A 20,105-nucleotide genomic window follows, 5' to 3' on the forward strand; every position below is an offset into this window, starting at 1 on the left:
GGTTTTGGTGCTATTGAAGTTTTTCAGTATTTATATTTTTGAAAATTTTTGCTTTTCATATTTTGCCTTGATTCAGTTGCTGTGGCCGTAAATCAGTCTTTGACTTCAAAAGAAGGGCACCTTAATCAGTGTGATGCTTCTCATTTGGCAGAGGTAGGTGTTTATTCTTCATCTTTGAAACCTCTAATTCCTGGGTCTTGGTTTCATTTCCTACGAGTTTTGTTTGTTGATGAATGATTATGTAACTTTACCTTTTGCCACTTTGTACTTAAAAAAATGACAAGGAATTTTTTCATCTTTTGTTTTTTTCAAAGGTAAATGAAAGAAAAGATGAAGCTTTGGAAGAAGAATGTAAATCTCTTAGGTTACAAGTGTCTGAGCTTGAAAAGCAAATAAGTTCTCTGAGTATGAAAGGGTCCAATGCTTGTGATAATGTAGGAAGTGAAGTTCTTAGTACCAGTACTATTAGTAAGACTGAGGAAGCATCGCGACTTCGAGATGTTGAGGAAAGCTTTGAGGACAGATACACAAAGGTATTCCTCATCTCCATGATTCTCAATAATATGCTTGTACTATAATTTCAACATGCATATATTTAATTTGCTCATTTCATGATGATTCAAGTTTTGCCTGTAATTGATCATCTCATCCTGGTCATTCCGTTTAAGCTCATTGAAATAAGTTTCTTTGGCATATTCCATTTCTGTTCCAAGTGGAATGAATTGTGAGCTTTCAAGAATACGATGAGCAACTTTTTAACTTTGATTTTCCCTTATTCCACAGCTTCGTATGGTTGCTGTGAAGCTAAAGAAACGATGCACGGAATTAGAAGGCGATAGGAAGCGAGCAGATGAACTTCAGGGTCGAGTGAATAATATGAGTAAAGAAATTAATAATCTTTCAACTCAAGCAAAAAATGCTAAGGTATGACAAGTAAATGATTTTGATTGATTTATAACTACTAAAAATTGCTAATAAACTCTGTGCTCTATGGCTAATTTAAAGCATGAAGCGTGGTCCTCATATAATATGTATTCATTTCCAGAGTTTGCAGCTAGAATGTGATCGCCTTCAGGACAAAGTTGATGAATTAGGAAAGGAGAACAGTAATTTAAAGAAGGCCTTGAAAGAATCTGTGGATGAAATAGCAGCTAACAAAATTCAAGTTCACGAATATAAGGAGGAAAAAAATCATTTAGCTAGTACCCTAGAGGTATTTCTACCTGTTCTATTTTATTTAATTTAAGGCATTTATATGTTTAACGCATTACGTGTGAAAAACTCGCACATTTGCATGATGGGTGCACATTTCCATAGAGCGGATTGTACTCGGGAGTGTCTGGTGCCCTATGATTATTTATTCCTGTAATGCTGGCTCACTCTCCCAGGAACAGACAGCCTCACTGTCCTCACATTCATCTCTAGTATTGAATGAGCATTCGCACTATCATTCATGCACATCATTTTTCACTTTAAGGTTTGATGGTGTACAAGCTAATGTATAATTATAAGCTATTTCAACAGATAACAAACATTCTGCTAACCAGAAGAGGTTTCAAGAAGTATTTTCACTCTGAAAGTATTGATACATTTTATTTGGATCATGAATATTTCCATCACTAGAACTGTAATGAATTACCAGACAAATATTGTCTGAAATCAGAAGTGTCTTGTCTGTGTCTTTTAATCTGAAAATTGTTGATGATGATTTCAGTTATTATTGATTGATACTGTTAGTTTGTCAATTAAGGTAGCTTTTGGATGGGCACCAAATGAACATCACTAAATTTCTTAGCTACGTTAAACAAGACACAATTTGGCACCCATTACTGCAGTAAAATGTTCTTAAATCCTGCATATGTACATCCTCCTTTCATTTCATCCAGCATGCCTATCCTTCCCTTTCCCCTTCCTGGCTTGCCTAAAATTCTTCCTTCTGTCTTAGTTTTAAACAGCCCGTCAGTACATAAATAAAAATGCTCTCCATCCACCTCTTCTGCATCTTTGTATCTCTTCAAACAGCATTCTCTCCACCTTAGCCAATCATTGTCTTCTTTGTCTTTTTCTTTCCATTTCTCTTTCTTGATTTTTGTCCACAATACTAATACCTCAAAACCCTCCAATCAACTATCATCTCACAATGCAACATCCTTTCATCTTGCCTCCAGAATCAAGTTTTTGTGATGCACGAAACTGCAATCCATAACAAAGTGTTCAATAATCTTTTCTTAATATCCTTAGGTTCCTTCCTTCAACTCATTTCCCTTTGTGAAAGTCTTGGCATGATGCAAATCTCCTCCATCTTATGCCCGTATTAATTTGACCGTCTTCATCCGAAGCACTTTTTAATCTAGATGAACTGTTCTACCTGCAATAGTTTAGACCATCCATTTTTATGTCCCCTAATTTTAAAGTGTCCATTGACCTCTAATTGTTCTTTTAGAATATATGGATGTTTTGGATTATTTTATTTGAAATCTTTTTATGGTTGTGATTGAATTGCAGTTAGCACCCATGGTGTACTTACCACTATCCTTGGAAATAGATGTATGGAGTGAACAAAAATATCTTTGTACAAATTTTACTTCTTCCCCTACAGAGGATAAAGTAAAGAAACTCAAATTATAGTTATTTCATAGTTAGAGGATATATTTGCAAGTACAAGGGGGTTCCCTAAAATAACTGGAATAGTGCTGCGGTTGGCGGAGCTGGCATAGTATTATGGACTTCTTCTGTTTGGTTAGCAAAGTGCAAATAATTCTGAGGTCTGCACAGGCATTGTTGTCATCTGGGAAGGTTGTGTTCAGTCACAATGATTCCTTTTGCAGAAGCAGTTTGCCTGCTCCTGGTTTTTCGAGATGGCAGATTTAAGTGAACAGCGTGCTGCTGTGAAACTTTGCTTTATGCTAGGGGAAAAACTCAATTGTACCATTGGTTGTCTTGTTTCAAAGATGGTGAGAAGTCACTTGATGATAAAAACCCCGTTCCAGACATTCGTCAACTTCTACAATTGACGGCAATGTTGAAAAAGTTCATGTAACCATGCTTAAATAACAGCGATAGACGATTGAAGAGATAAGTAAATTACCTGGAATAACTTGGAGCTCCGTTTAGGGAATTTTGTTGGAAGATTTGAAGATGAGAAGGGTCAGTGATTAATTCTTGCCTTGGTTCCTGGCTGAACAGCAAAAGGAGAATCAAATTGAAACTTGCTGTGAATCGAGAGACCATTCCTTAACCAACCCAGATTTTTTTCCAAAGGTCATTACTGGTTACGAGTAATGGTGCTATGCTTATGACCCCAAAATCAAACAATAATTAACCCAGTGGAAAACTTCATTGCTACCCCACCCTAAAAAAGCTCGTCAAGTGAAATTAAATCTTTAGACGGTGCTCATTTGTTTTCTTGGTCTGAAAGGGATAGTGCATTTAGAATATGTTCCATGAGGTCACACTGTTAATCAGGCTACCTTTTTGGAGGTATTAAAAAGATTGCGTAACAGTGTGTGACAAAAAAGACTCAATTTGTAAGAGATAAAGGACTTGTTTTTCTGCCATGAAAATGCACTGGCTCTCAAGCAGCCATTTCATTGCACCAATTTTTGCCGAAAGAACATCATTTTATTCAGAAGGCTTTTGATAGTATGATTTTATATAACAAAATATAATTTGTCTTAAATGTGACTACCCCTCTGGACTATAAGTTTGATGTGGCAGAAAGGCTTTTGTGTCCTGATGTCTGCTAGGCTGTGCTGGAAGGTGCAATTGCTTCTAGTGAACTCCCAACCCATCCATACTAGATAGGTAGGGAGAGAGTCGGGTATTGAGACATTTGTGCTTAAATATCGAATAGGATTCACATGAAATGTAGTCCACAGAGTTTATTCCTTGTTTAGGTGGCTTCAAAAGCATCTGACCTCAGTTAAGTGACCATTTTAGTGATACTTTCACATAAAGAATAGTATTGATGAAGGGAATGTTAATTTAAAATATATGTTATATTTGGATGACAGATTTGTCATGAAACTAAACTAATATTATAAATGTGTTGCACATGTAGTTAGTTATGATTCCATTCCTCTGTTTAATTCAAAAGGTCATGAACAAAGAGAAAACAGCTTTAGATTCTAGCTTACAAGAGGCAAATTGTAAAAGGAGGAATGCAGAAAAAGAATTGCAAAAGTTGGAGCAGGAGTTGAATGCTTTGAGGGTGAAGTTAAGCCAAGAGGAGGCTCGCTGTGCTGATGCATTGAAGCAATTGGAGGAGGGAAAACAGGCAAGAGCCACAAAACAAAAGAAATCAAGATTAATGAAGTTTATTACATGTTCTAAATGAGGTTTTCAAATTTGGGTCGCATATTTTTTCATAGTCTTCTTTTATCTTTTCTCTGTACTAGTCTTATCTGTCCTAAACAGAGTGAACTCATTTTTATTTTTTGTTTGGAAATAATTTAGAGATATATTACTGTAAATTTTTCAGCTAAGAAAAGTGATAATGATGTTTACAATGATGGAAAATTAATTTTTTTATTTAAGGATGCACATGGATTCATCAATAAAGAGTCCTTTAATTTTTCTGTTCTCACTGGCTTTTACCTTATTTTGCTTAAAATATTTTGGTTTGGCTTTTTCATTGTGATGAACCTCGAGAGCGTTTTTCATGGCATAGCGGCCCAATGAAATGATTCAAAAAGATCTGAAGCTGGCTGTAGCATTGTCTGATATGTTAAATTTGGAAATTTTTAGTGTAAATGCCAGGCAGTTCCTTTTCAGCTATGAAATATTTCTGAAATTTTTCACGCAGAAGCCATCCATTTAGCAATGCACTCGATAGCAATTTATGCACTCGATATTTGTTGTGACCTTCATTACATAAGGTACTTTATCACCTTATCTCACTGTCCTGTAATTTTATTAGCATTTGTGGTAAGTTTAATTTGTGTTCATTATTCACATATGACTGAAGAGTAAGAGGAGTTGTTCATTAACTAACTAATGGTTTCTCTAAACTAATAATTTTTAATAAATTTTCATTTCTGGTCATACTTTTACAGTGACTCACAAAAGCTTGATATCCTTAATTTTAAATATTTTGCACTCAAAATGGAGTGCAATTAGAAATGAAAAGTTGGTTAAATATATTTAAGTGTTGGTATCACTAGTGAAATTGGTTGTGGCTTAAGTAAATAATTATAACTAAATTCAAAAATTATATTCTAGTGAAGCAATAAATAATATTACTAATGATGGCCACTGGTGAAGTATTACAGAGATTATTAGCTATGACTTTGTGTGGAAGTTTACGTACAGATTGGAACTCAGTAGATAATGTTGTATGAGAAAGGTACTCATGTGTTTTTTTAGGGAAAGATACTTTTGGGTGCCTAGTTAATGGCCTTTGACATGATAATGTTGATGCAGATGGTAAACTTTTCTTCTATTATGTTCATCATTTTTAGACGTGGAAGAGGGGAAATGTGTTGAGTCTAGAAATGGATGCATTGGAGCAAAGTGCAGCTGACCTCAGGAGGCAGCTGGAAGAATCCAGGCAAGAAGGGACCAAGTTGAAGGAATCCCTAAGGCAGACCAAAGAGGAGCTGGATAAAAGCAAAATCAAGGAAGAGGAAGCAAAATTGAACAGGGTATGCACATATTTTTATGATTTGGGTGTGGCGTTTTTTTCAAGCATAACTAATGACTCTAGGCTCAACTCGAGTTACCAAAGTTATCAACTCTTTAATTGCACTTTCAAAATCAGGATGATGATTCAAAACCCACCATCTATTGGTTAGTTAAGGCAATAGTGACAAAATTAAGTGTTGTTGAATTGTTGACGGGTGAATTAATGGCCTTTTTCCCCCTCACAATTAACCAGTACACAAAGACAGAGAGAGAAACAGTGGGTATCTCATTTACAAATCCTTCTGTCTTTTTTTGACAAAGGTGGCCCTCCTATCACATGGAATTACATTTCTAAAGTATTCAGTTGATGTAGACAATATTTTAAAATAAAATAGAGAATATTATAATTTGGTAACAATTGCACAGCTACTCATATTCTACAGGCAAAGTAGTTTTCTCTTCATCTTGATGGACATCTTAACTTGAGATATTCTTCACTTAATGGTATCCCTTATTTTGCTGTTTTCGAGTTAGGAAAAAGATGGGAGCACTTGATCCATTCAGGTTCACCTTTGGCCTGTTTATCAAAGCTACAAGTCTTGTGTATAATTCTTCATAATTTGCACAGATGAAGTCCAATTATGGTATGTGTATGGATCAGCACATGTTGATTTCTTACAGTATATGGTTCAAAGTTTTCAATTACATTTAACAATTTTCAGAGAACTCAAGGTTTGAGTTGTGGTTTTTAGAAACTGACAGGTCTCGGTTCTCTGTCATAGGTACAAATTTATTGAGAAGTGGAGTATGCTGTATTCTTCATCATCCACCATGTTTCTTTTACTTTCCATCCTCGTGCTTCTTTTATTGCCTCTTCCATGTAAATATTTGTTGTTTGCCCTGGGTACAGGAAATACAAATGTCTAACCCCATTTACTTTTACTGCTTTCTCTGGCCTTCATTTGCATTATGGTGGGTTTGATGGATTATCCTTCTGAATGTATTATGATATGTTCCACAAGCATTTCCAATAATTTGAATATCTTGTCCTCATCCACATTTGATAGGACCTTGTCCAAGTATCTGAGTATTTGAGTATCATAATGGTGATACTTAGAATTTTTTGATAGTAAGTGGGGATATTTCCATACAAATAAGAGAGGGCTAAGGGGGATATTTTTTGGAAAAAATCAATGGAGATTTTATAGGAGTGTAGGAGGGAGGGTTCCTGTGGATTTAAAGTGAGGTTTGCCTTTGGTTTGAAATGGCACCATGTTCATAGCCTTTGCAGCTCTGTTCTGTGGAGAGAAAGCTTTGGAGAACTATCATCCACACAAAAAATGATCTCTCTGTATTCTTGAGACATTGTACAAAACCCCTAATGACATTTGTCTCTGCTTAAGTCAAGTAAAGGAAAATGATCCAGTAATGTCATTGGTATGTTTATTACCAGATCATAAAAAAGTTATGATGCTATATTCAAAATCAGCCAACAATTTGTGATACAAATCTGTCTGTCCAATTATTACAGCTCCATCATGTCTTTTCAGATTTTCTTGAGAAACAGTTCTCTGATATATTGAATTGATAATAGTGGAAAATTGAATCTTGCCTATCAATAATTCAAGACCTTTGACTCTACATGTGAATGTGTGATGATGAAACATTTTCTCATTTCTTATGTAAAAACATGAACATTATTGAAATTGGAAAATAATGGTAATCTCATCAATATCTAGAGTTCTATATTAGGTGACTTAAATTAAATAATTTTGCAACTTTATTTCAGGGTTTACTTAAGGAAACACAAAGTAAACTAGCTGATTGTGAAAAATTAAAAAATGAAGCCAATTCAAATGTGGAACGTCTTCGTCGAGAAGTGGAAACACAGTCTTTGCAACTTGGCAAGCTCATGGCTGAGACCAAACGCCAGAGTGATTCATTTAGAACTCAACAGGAGGCAGTTCTGACTCAGGTAATGCTTGAAAACATATGTTTATGTACTGTGAGGTGAATTAACAACATGCATCAATGATAATTGAATTTGTAAACCAAATTTTGCCTTTCACATGGTTCTTTGAACAAGTTACTCAATTTAAATTTTGTGTCGACACCTATAGAATAAATAATGGAAATAATACATTCATAAAAAATATGATTATAGGAAAGCACTTAACTGTAAAATATCTACTTTTTATCTATATGTGCTATCAGAAAGTGGCAAAGTCCCTTAAATAATCAGTAAATAAGTTTAGCTTTTTTTTTCAAAAGTTAGCAGGACTTTAGAACCCATGATCGAGTTAATCATGCCTCTCAAAGCTTAGATTTTGTTAGTAATTTAGAGAAAATTTAGAAAAGTGAATTTAGCTATATTTCAACTAGTATTGTGGCCTGCTTATGTTCAAATACAATTATTTTTAACCATTTTCTATAATTAACAGACTTTTTGAAGAAAACGCTACCTTGTTTCAGGGTATAGAGGTTCCATTTAGTGGGTGGTTTGTGGGAAAGAGAGTAACATGACTGGAATTGAATCCCAATAACCCTTGCATTGTTTTTTGCAGGAAGGCTGCCAACCTTCTCCTAAATATGCTAATAATCTTTACCTGTATTTATATTCCTGTTCATTGAGCATCACCTGCTTACTTTATACTAGCACAATGAATTTTCATTACCAAATGTGTATTGCCAAGAATTCAAGGACGTTTGCTTGCTTTAAGGAATTGCAAATGATTTTACAGTTTATTGCCTTGATGCCACAGGCTCTGATTGCTATTCTTTATTCATTAAATAGCATATTAAATTACAGTCATAATTTTGACTATATTGTTTCCCATTAGGTGTATGCATTCATCGTTCCGTAGAAAATTATTTTTTTTTCATTTTAATTGTGTTTTCAAATTTCAAAATGTTAGAGATATTGGGTGGTGAAAATATTGAGAGTTAGTGGCATGTTGAGTACTGTGATGGAAGAAGGATATTAGGTAATCAGGATGGAAGGAGGAGATTAAAGAGTAGACGGAGGAGATTTTTTTGGTGCTATGAAGGCAAGCAGCAGTTATGATGAAGGAAAAAATAATGCAGGGCAAACAAAAGAAGTAAATAGTCATTAAGGCCCATCCAATGCCTACCTTTAAATAGTAAAATGGTAGAATGCAGTGAATGAAATTTGGTTTTTAATGATTAGATTCGTTTTCAAGCATGAGAAACTTAGTGTATGATTTTTATTAAATTTTAAGAATCCAATTTTCACTTTATAGAAATTGTGAAATTAAACTATTTTGATGTTTCGAAAATTTGGTTCAATCTAAGAAGGGTAGAATATTTTAGGTTCATTTTGCTGTCAGGACTTTATAGTGTTGAATTCTTTTCTGAGAACTGCATATCAGATGCAGTGGTACCTCGTACAACAAGCATAATTCGTTCCATGATCTTTCTTGTAAAGTGAAACACTTGTTTAGTGAAACAAATTTTTGCAAATAAATTACTGTAAAATATTATAATACATTCCATGCTGAAAAAAATGTGTACTAGGTTTATTCAAATAAAATTATGTACACATTGTTTAGGATCTTGAATCAAATTGTTTAGGATCAAGGATCATTGTTTAGGATCACGGATCATGTTTGTCCTTTCTTTTGGAATGGAATGAAGCAACGGGGAGCATGAACTCTATTTGTAAAAGCAAAAAAATATAGAAAAAAACTGGTTATTATTTATGATGAACACTTAATTCCAAAAGCTGTTAAGAGACTATTGCCAACACATCAAAATTTTCTGAAAATACGACCTCAAAGTGATCATTAAATAAATTTATAGCCTGCATCACCAGTGCCTCATTAGGACAATGCCTCATTAGTATGGTACAATACAGCAGATGCCTGTGACCTCATCACATTTAGCCTGCTGTTTTGGAATTAATATTTCTTGAAGGCTTGTAAGGTTTCTGAGTGGTAAACAAATGGGTTTAATTTTCAAATTGCTCTTGGCATTTGCACAAAATGACAGGGTGAGATGGCCTTTCATTAGCTTGTGGTCGGGCAATGCATTCTCTTCTACTGTTATGTGAACTAATATAGATTCACTTTAGCATCATCCTCCAGTAGAGATCCATCTCGTCACAATTAAAAACCTATTAGGGCGGGAAACCCTTTTAATCTCTGAGCTTCCCGAAGTCACGGATGAAGTGCTCTGCTGCCTTTGATTGGGAGTTTGCTGCCTCACCATCCCTCACAATGACATGGATGTCAGTTCTTCCCATAAACTTCTTGAACCATTCACAGCTCTCCTGAATATTTTTTCAGCTGTTGATAATCCTGACATCTTATCAACGAGGTTGGCAGAAATCACTTTCTCCTTCTAACAAATTAAATTCACGTTAATGGTGTCACATTGTATTAGGTTGTCATATTTCCATATTAGAAGCAACCTTTCAATGTTGTAGAGAATACATAACCATTGCGTAGATATTATTGTCACTCTCTTTGAAGCATCTATCTCCTTAAATGTGTCCTTATTTTTTAAGAAAATGCAAATCATTGATGTCGGCCAATTGTTGATGGGCATAGTAGATCAGCCACACTCACATATCTTTCTCAATTGATGGTGATATTAATTTTCATTTCTGCTGTTATTTTTATTCTCTTATGGCTTTCTTTTTACAGATTTTTCTTCGGGATAATTTTTAAAAATATGCATGAAATGTTGTTAAACTTTGCACAAAAAATCAATGATAATATGTCTGAATACAAGTTTAGAGAAATTTATGATCACTGGTGACGCTTAGATGCTAGCAGAACGAGTGCTAAACACGAACTGAAGTAGCTGGTGTGCAATTATTCTGAGAATTCCCTTCTCCTCCTCATTCCCTATGGGAAAAGTCACTGGTTATGCAAATCATTTTCAGGACCGATATTTTTGCTCATTTTCTAAATTACTCTCTGTGTGAGGTGCTTGTTAAGCAAGGTTCCACTGTATAGTACACAGCATTGGGGATGGGGAAATTCATAGGGAGGTAAAATTAATTCACGGATTGAATTTCTATGGGAGAGGGTGTGATGTTGGGCAATGGTGATAAAGAAATCAGAAGTTTAAAACTCTGCGTCAATATTATAAGGCTCCAAGTTAAATTTCTCAATAAAAGTGGCATTTTTTAACATCAGTCCTGTTATAATGAAACCTTGGTATAGTGAATATTCAAACAGAAATGCCTTGAAATGGCTAACCAATGTCTCTACTCCATCAAGGTATCTTATGTTAAGGTGCTCCTAGAAGGTATAATTTCTTGAGTTTATATCATCTCAACAGTATAAAAAAATCCCAATGAGAGATAAAGTTGCCCTTGAGAAATTGGTTTTGATTATCATGAAGAAATTGAAATGTTAAATTCAAGTTGAAAACTGTCAACAATCTTTTAAGTCCATTCTGTGAAATGAAATTTTGTGTTTTATTTATGCTTCATACTTACTTGCTATTAGGAATATATTATACAAGAAGTATTTCATTTTTGTGCATTATTATGTAATTAAACAAAAGATAAGTAATCTAACTTGCAATTATTGTACTAGATTTTGTTGGTAATTATTTAACAGCTATTTAGTAATGCTATACACACACATAAAGAGGCTTAAAGGAATATAAAAAGAAAAGTTGTGGTCTTCTTGTTGATTTTTGTGAATTATTACCACTTTTGAGGTCCAGTGGTGGAAAAAGAATTTATCTAGGCATTTTATCTCTTACATGTACCATAGGAAATATTTGTTTTCTTCTCACGTAACCGGCAAAGTCACAAAAGCATTAGCCTCTTCACTTTCACGTAAAGATTTCATGAAATGCATGTGAATTTTGCTGATTGCAATTAGTTGTATTCAACAGGCCAGTGCTCTGGAAGCCCAAGTTACTCGTTTACGGGCTGAGCTGTTGGAGAGAAATTTGGAGCTGGAGCAGGTTCGTTCAGACTTTGCAGCGTACAAAGTGAGAGCCCAGGCAGTCCTGTTGAAAAAGGAGCAAGAGAGGAATGCGGAGGGTGCTGGAGGCAGCCAAAGGATCAAGGAAGAGGAGGAGGCCAAAGAGCTGGAGTGGGAGAGGGAAAGGCGACAACTGGAGAGAGTTGCCGATGGTTTGAAGCGAACACTGGAAGACGCCACGTTAGTAGCTTTAAAATTCATGCTACGAGCCCTTCTGTCATGTTGATTCTTATTGTTGTTTCATTTTTGAATTCTATGTAATCTATGTTTGCTGCTTCACCATGAATATTTTCATAGGTTGAACTAATCTTCACTTAATGTGCATTTAGACTACTTCCATCTTGTGTTACACCACTGCTGAGCTGAGATGCTAACTTCAAATTGCACTAATTTCTTTACTTTTGCACTGTTTATTCACCTCTTCAACTCAAATCATGGATTCAATATTAGTGTTCATGTTATCAGTGAGAAGTACTTTCTACATTACTTTTTTTTGCATTTAATATGCTAACCAGAATTGTATGCTAGCCAAGGTAATAAAAAAGCTTAAATAGATACTAGGTCAACTTGAATTTAAGTCATTTAATGTGATATAAGTTAGAATATTGAATTCTAGTTAGCATAGTTACTATGTTTATACCTTTCCTTTCTCTCTAAGTATGGATATTGCCAATTCCCCTCTGTGCACCTGTATGTGATTTTGAGAAAACTGTTGCAAGGAGCCGTAAATAAGTAATCTCAGTTAAATAAGTTATTAAAGTTCACAGCTGTTCATGGCACAAAACTACTTGAATTGCTTTGAGCTGTGTGTTCAATATTTATATTACCTTAATCTACCACAGTTCTTGGAATTTATATTTATTTAGTCAATATAGCCTTAAGTCATTAGCCTTAAGATTTATTCAAAAATGTATTTGAAGACTTTTTTATTTTAATTTTGCATACGGTATGAAATTATTAATGTTATGTTTATTCTAAAAGTCTATCTATACAAAGCTCTATTTTATAATTTTTATTCCAAGTTAGAAGAGTTTTCAATTGTAAATTTAACCATGAAAACTGTCTTTATGATCAGCAGTTAAAAACAATAATATTTTATAAAATTTTCCCTTATGAGCAGACTTCTTTTTATAGTGCTATGGAATGCACAGGTATTTTTAAAATGATTATATGGTATTATATTTTATGAGTATGTGAGAATGTCAACTTTGTACTAATTTGACCCAGTAAATACCTGTATGTGTATTTTTTTCAGCTACGTAGGAAATCTGTGATAGATATCTGCTTCATCTTTCATTTTTTGTCTTGTTGGCCCTACATTGTATACACTTATGGTTTATTTAGTAATTTTTTTATCAAGTACTTGCAATGAGATATTAAAACTCTGTTGCTCACTACTGACTTAAAAAAGTGACATTATTAAAATTTGTTATGAAGGCAACCATTTTCCATGCATGATGCAGGAAACAATACTTAATGGTGGGCATTTTTCTGGCGAATGGGCTTGCCCTCATAGTTAGTAGTTATATCCATACACCCTTGGCTCATTTGATGCAGGGTGATTTTAGAGTACATTTTGGAGTAAAAAAAATTGTCTTTTGAGCCAGGAAATGGTATTTTATTGCAATGGAATCAGGAAGTTGAGAAATTTGTGGTAAGGAGAAAACATTATGCCAAGATATAAAATAGTTAAGTTCTAAGTTATCTGCCACCTTGTGAATCTTTGCCTAGGGTCATTATTTCTATAATAGGATCCCAAATCCTAATATCTTTTAGTCATATCCTGAGTCTCTTGCTATCATTACTTATTCATGGCTCCAGAATGAATTGGCTTTGAGCCCTTATATTTATCTGATTTTGGGATATTACCTATTCTTGCAATACATATATTTACCTTTTCAAGCTTCCCACTATGCCATGGGAATGTCATATTCATTATCCCTACTTTTCAATTTGTAGCCCTGGTGGATACTCCCTTGAACTTCACTCTTGAAAATTCAACGGGGAACTTTTTTGTGTTTGGAACATCCTTTCAGGAAGAATACCACCACTTTTATTTGTGAATACAAAGTTTTATTGTATATGAAGGCTTGTGGTGATTTTCTGTTGCATTCCATATTAGTGGATATAGTCTGGTAATGTCACTGTTGCCTAAAGGTGTAGTTGTGCCATGGCTATTCCTGATCTTCATGGTCGGCATCTTCTCGTGAAACTGGTGACTCTCACATGTGATTTAGTTGTAGTTTGATTTTGATGTCATATTTCTTGTCTCGATCCAGAAAAATGGGCATAATTTTTCAAAAGTGGAAATTCATATTTACTGAAGATCCTGATTTTCTGTCAGACTTACTACCCCTTGCATACCTCTGCCCCTAATATTTTCCTGTGTATCGTTGTTTCCTGAATTTTCCTCTCTAAGTTGCTATACATTTTTAATGACAAATTCTCATGCAATAGGTCCCAGTTAGACGAAGTCCAGGCAGACAGAGAAATTCTTCAGGAAAAATGCCAGACCCTAGAATTAGAATGCCAAAGGCTTCGTGATTCATCCAAAGAGCTTGAGGATCACTATAAAGAAGATATATTCCAAGCTCGAATCAAGTTGGATACACTTGTTCGGTCCTATCAGGTTGGTATTATGTGCACCTATGAATTTTTTTACCATTTTCATTATTTTTGGAATATATGGATCCTATTCAAAAGTACTCCTGTGTAAATAACTGTTGGATTCTTTATGTGTACATGGTTGAATAGTTTTGTTTATGATAGAAAATAATGATATATTTGTTCTGAACTCAATAGCAACAGCTTGAAGAACTTCAAAATAAATATCGCTCTGAGACATTATCACTTCGGGAACAAGTAGAAAAATTAAAAGAGGAAAAAGAAGCACTGGTTGCTCAGCAGTCGTCCTTGGACAACCATAAAAGGAGTAGGGGTTTGGATGATCAAACTAGGGGATCTGGTGGCCAGAGGTCATGGGCATTGACATCAGAGACTCCTTTTGAGGGGAGGTCAGCAACAGAGATGGCGCTTCATCCAAGGGAGGAAGGAGAGGTAAAAATCTTTTCTTTTTGTATTGAAATCCTATTCCTAGTTTTTTGTTTTTACAGTTATTTGGTTGGTATGCTAATTCCATCTTTAAAAGCATGAGAGCTTTTGTTTGCCTTACAACCTGTTGAGGTATATGGCCAAAATTTAGGTCGCAATTGGTAAAAAGTGCAACTTCAATGGTCGTTCATTAAGTTCTGATTCTGCCTCATCATGTCTGGTTTAATCAGTTTGGGACATTTTATGATCACATTTAGGCACAGTTAAGCATATTTATGTCATGTTTAAGAATAATACTGTACTTTATCTGAATACTTTTCATATAGGGATCTGAAAGTGTTGATTCTCCTCCGAGTCCCCATAGTTCTTTCAACTCACGTAGTCATGGAAAAGTAGGGGCTAATGGAAGACGAAAAAAGAAAGGTTTGCTACCCCTTGATCAGTTGCTGTCTTCATCCTTGCCTGATGAGGAAGAAGCTGATGCTGTCGATCAAGAGATGCTTCCAGGGGATGAAGATGATAGAAATGTTGGAGACTGTAAGCAAAACATTCTTTCTTCCCTTGATATTCAGTGAGATAAGACTGCTGAATATTTTACAGTGGTTTCAAATACTGCATTTGATTACAGTAAAAATATTTTTTCCTTCTCATGTGTATGACGGTAGTAATATTTTGTTTATGGAAAAATATTCAATTCAATGAAGTAAATTGATATGTTGTATTAAAAGCATAAAATCTTCACTGCTTTAAAGTTCTTTATTGAGCCAGTATGTAAAACACTTTGTTTGTTCTTTCTGCAGGGGTGTCAGGTCATCGCTCTTCTTATAATTTGATTGCTACTCTTGAGCGTCGATCAAAGCATTTGTCTCTTCTGTTATCTGAGGCGGAGTCAGAGGGTGCTCGTCTTGCTCAGCAGAATGCTCTTTTAAAGGAAGAAGTCAGGAGACTTGAGAGGTGTGCTGAGCGGACGGAACATACTCAAAATGCTGAGTACCTCAAGAATGTTCTCATAAAGGTTGGCATTTTTAATATTACATATAAAGAGACATTAGTACCTCAAAGAAGTAATTTTTGGTGTGGCATATCATATTTAACTAACTGCAAGCTGATCATGAATTGATTTGAGAACTTGCAAGGAAAAACTTTTAATTTGTAAGTCCCCTGGGTTTTTTCAACTAATATTTCATTCATGTAATTTCGTTACCTTTATATTTCCCATTTTTCTGGGATAGAAATTAAATTACAGCAACATAAACTTTAGGAATGAGATATTCAATAGCAAGGTGATTTGATGATTAATGGTAATATTCACAAATCATTTGAAAATATCTGTGCACCTGGTCTGAAAACTTATGTTTCTTGAAACTTCTCACTTGAAATGATTTTTTATCTTACAGTTCATAACACTTCAAGGAGGTGATGAAAGATCTCGCCTTGTTCCTGTTTTGACCACAATTCTTAAACTTAGTCCTGAAGAAACTCACCAACTTAATGCAGTTGCATCAGGTAAGCTTATTGCATCTGCCTAAATATTAAGTTCACCTTCTGCATATAAAAAGAGATGGTCTGCGGTGTGGTGATTAAAACTCAACATTATAAAAAATAAATTCAAAGAATTGCAGTAGATGGCCCTACAGTAACTTTTAATGGAGTCATCCGCTAATATGCATTAAAATGCAGAAATTTCAAAGTTTGAAAATCATTCCCTTGACCAGAATTTGAACCCGGATCCTTCAATGTTTGGCAAAGTGCTTAAGCCTGTTAAGCTACCAAGTCATCCTTTTACGCTTTGAAATTTAGGGGTTTTCTTTTATAAAATAGAATTTCAGTTTTATGATAAATAGGTCGTTCATTTTTTCTCAGTCTGGTTTTTAATGACCAACTAAATTTTAAGGAATTTTAGAAAAATTTAGTTAATATTTTCGCCAGCACACGTGTTGTTTTTTGTTTAATATAATTATGAAGGGAGCTAACACTGGTAAAATTTTATCCTTATGCTTTGGGAAACTTGAAGTCATAAGTGAATCCAAGTGGCAAATATATATCCATTCCCAAATAGTGATAAATACATGAATACATTCTGTGAGACATGTGCCCAGAATTAAATGTAAGATATATAATTCTGATGGCTCTTAAGGGTTTTGTACTAAATAGTTGATGGAGCAATTGTCACAGGTGAAGAAAAGCTTTTGTGAGAGTGTTTCAGCACATGTCATATTAATTTGTCAATGTTCATACTTATTGACACTCAGACATTGGTACTTCATGGAAATGTTTACAAGAGATATGAGGTGAGATATTGAAACAGTTTAATCAACTACTCCAGGTTCAGAAGAAAGAATCATCTTAAGAAAGTCTAGTCACTGATTCAAAGTCATTTACGGCGTACTTTCCAACTTCGAGGTAGTGGAAAAACTATGGACAGGAAAGCTTGATGTGAAAATTTTATACAAGTAATGGAATTTTGATCAGGAATATGATTTTTGTGATGAACAATTTTTAGGGTTCATGAAAGATGAACAATTTTTAGGGTTTATGGAATATACGATCTCCATTTCTAATTTTAGAATGCTAATTTTTAATAACTTGGCATATTTTATTGACTAGTTTAGTCTTGGTGCAGTGTACCTTGACTCAAAAACTTGACTCCATAACATTTTGGTTAAACCTATAAACTTTCGTAACTGTAATTGGTTTTTCTGGAAAGTGATGCAATCTTCACATATGTCATGACAATATATATTTGTAACTGATAAAAATAAAAAGGTATTTTTGAACACCAAAATAGGTTTCATTGTAATATCAGTGGGTAATGTATGTACATTTTGAAAAGTACTCATGTAGACAGTGGCAAAAATTAAATTGAAAGACAATTCAATATTCCACAATTTCCTATACCATTATCATTTTTATTTATTATTTCTTATGAATTCAAAATAATATTTCGGGCAGTTTAGAAACCATAAGACACAAATGTCATAGTCAGATGCATAATAAGGATAATATAGATATTGTAGACATTTTCTATAATTTACCTAAAATTTATAAAATACTCATTTGAGTAGCTCATATTTATGCTGTTAATCTGTTAGTTATGCTGTTAAAAATGTTAAGAAATCGCCATTAATGGCATTGAAGACTGTATGCCTTTATATGATAAAAATATTCCTCTGCCAACTCTGGCGTAGTATTCTTTGTATGTACTATAAGTGGTATATTATTTTCTAAAACCACTGCATAAGAACTGCAGCACATCATTTGGGTTGTTTCTCTTGACTTTTAGGAGGAGCTCTGGATTCAGGTCAAGTTGCTGGTGCTGCAAGAGGGTGGGGGAGCTACCTTCATCTCTGGCCAAGTGCACCCTGAGGGTCTCAGACTCGAATGTTTTGAACTCAGTTGCTGTATAATATTTCAGGACCATGGCATACTGATGCCTCCAGTCCATTTCAGTGGCTTGTGATAAAAGTTGAAAATATTTTTTATGATTTTAATATTAATTGAAGTTATTATCAAGTGGAGAGTGAAGGTGTAGATTTGTTATCAAGGCTGTGTTGCAATGGAATTGATACATTTGTAGACTTTCATAATATGTTTGGAGACCTATGTGTGAAGAAATAAATCTTCCAAAGGGGAGGCCAAGAATTTTTCAGAACATGGCTTTATTACAATAAATACATTTCGATCTAGTCCTACATTATAAGTGCCTACTGGAATACATGCTGAAGAAATGTATTCAACCTGTTAACTTTTTAAATACCTGAAAAAACTGGTGGTATGAAATAAGGCATACAAAGATGTAGTGTTACTTAACTATCAATTTTAATTGAAAAAAATTCTCTTAACGCACAGAAATCCATTTTTATCTAAATTTATTTATGGTCCTCTGCCACGATATACTTATATTAAATGTTCCATTTGACTCCCCATTTCTGGTTAGTTTCCATTGAATGGAATTATTAATTTGAGATAAAGATTTTATTTTTATATGTGTAATTAATGTGTTTGGCATCATATTTTTTTGGGGAATTAAATTGTACTCCATAGCCTTTTTTTAGCACTTTTTAATGTATGAAGCACATTCTAATGAAATGAGACTTAAATTTAGTATTTATAAATTATGGAATTATTTATGTCTGAGTATGTAAATAAATGCTAGTCATTTATCAGTTATATCAGGGGGATACAGGAAATTTCAATTTTGTGGATATTGAGGCCAGTTACTATAAGTGGGCATGTAAGGTTTTGATATCTATGTAAGTAATTGCTCTTTGGTTTCTTTAAGATATTCTTTTGTCAGCCTTATTTATGTTATTGATTTCATAGCTTGGAATTTTGCACATCTTAATCGACTTGTAAGCGTAATCATTGTTTCAAGAGTTGCAAAAAACCATGGAATGATATGATTCTAAGAATATTTCATTGGGTAACTAGAAAACACAACTGAAAAACAGTGTCACTCACTACCTATATCAGCTGTACAAATATCTCACGCTAATCATTTGAAGTGAAAACTGAAAGTTCTCACTTTTTGAGTTCAATTTTTTTTTCAGTGCGCTTGCAAACAATTTTGTCGACTGAGGTCTTTCACATTTTTTTCCATTGTTTTATTTACATTTCTCTTCCCAATAAATTAAGAATGTCATTATGTGGCAAAAAATGTTCACTCTAAACAAGTAACATTTCTTAAAAATACACAATTGCTAATGTTACAAGAGTAATTGCGTGGTATATACATATGTACTATATTGTGTGTATAATAAATTTGATTTCAGATTATTATAATTTTCTTCCAGTCTTTTAATTTGTCTTAAGTTCTCTGATAGTTTCTCCTTATCCTAAATTCACATGACTTTTTTTTTGAAAACTACATCAAATTAACATTGATGAGAATATTTAATTTCTTTAATACTTTTACACAAGGCCTTAGTTTTAACATGTTGTTCTTTCTTGTAGTTGATGGTGAATTAATATTTTCTAAGAAATACTGGTTGAATGAATATTTTCATTGCCCATGCACCAGAGTTTTTAACTGGTTTATAAAGCATTATGTTTTGTAATACGATGTATACTAGTAATGAGATATGAGTTACATAATGGTCATGATCATCACTTTTAGTATTCAATTTCAGCATTATTAGATTGAATGAATTCGTACACCTTATTAAGTTTCACATTTGCTGTATGTGAGTATAATAAGTATGTATAATAGAATAGGGCTACTTTTTCTTTTATTTTTAACTGTTGCTGGTATTAGGAAATCGCTTTACTGATCAACATAGCACTGTGCAAGAAAACACAAATCATTGCTGCCTCACTTAAAAACATAGTGTTTTTAAGGATGAACATGATGGAAGCATAGGAGATTTCTTGAGTTTCTATGTTAAATGATTTTCTTCATTCAATTTTCACCTAGAGGGTCCATCCCAATTTGCAGTTGGGGAATTTGGTGCAAGACACTAATTAATC

At 33.9% G+C, this 20,105-nt stretch overlaps 1 protein-coding gene across 2 annotated transcripts in view; it reads left to right on the forward strand.

Moving 5' to 3' along the window:
- LOC139687307 (GRIP and coiled-coil domain-containing protein 2-like) overlaps positions 1 to 19,353 on the forward strand; it is a 34,241-nt gene extending 14,888 nt beyond the window's left edge. For both annotated transcript variants that reach the window (XM_071584451.1, XM_071584452.1), the window contains exons 8-21: positions 77 to 153; positions 315 to 533; positions 784 to 924; positions 1,046 to 1,213; positions 4,097 to 4,276; positions 5,460 to 5,642; positions 7,412 to 7,597; positions 11,497 to 11,768; positions 14,046 to 14,217; positions 14,391 to 14,645; positions 14,966 to 15,176; positions 15,440 to 15,654; positions 16,037 to 16,145; positions 17,923 to 19,353. In XM_071584451.1, the coding sequence (XP_071440552.1) occupies positions 77 to 153; positions 315 to 533; positions 784 to 924; positions 1,046 to 1,213; positions 4,097 to 4,276; positions 5,460 to 5,642; positions 7,412 to 7,597; positions 11,497 to 11,768; positions 14,046 to 14,217; positions 14,391 to 14,645; positions 14,966 to 15,176; positions 15,440 to 15,654; positions 16,037 to 16,145; positions 17,923 to 18,005 (2,471 nt within the window). In that variant the 3' untranslated portion in view covers positions 18,006 to 19,353. The remainder of the gene's footprint in view (positions 1 to 76; positions 154 to 314; positions 534 to 783; positions 925 to 1,045; positions 1,214 to 4,096; positions 4,277 to 5,459; positions 5,643 to 7,411; positions 7,598 to 11,496; positions 11,769 to 14,045; positions 14,218 to 14,390; positions 14,646 to 14,965; positions 15,177 to 15,439; positions 15,655 to 16,036; positions 16,146 to 17,922) is intronic.
- Positions 19,354 to 20,105: the final 752 nt, after the last annotated feature.

The sequence above is a fragment of the Hetaerina americana genome, unplaced genomic scaffold, assembly GCF_022747635.1.
Source record: "Hetaerina americana unplaced genomic scaffold, ioHetAmer1.1.p SCAF_19, whole genome shotgun sequence".
NCBI classification, from domain to species: Eukaryota; Metazoa; Arthropoda; class Insecta; order Odonata; family Calopterygidae; genus Hetaerina; species Hetaerina americana.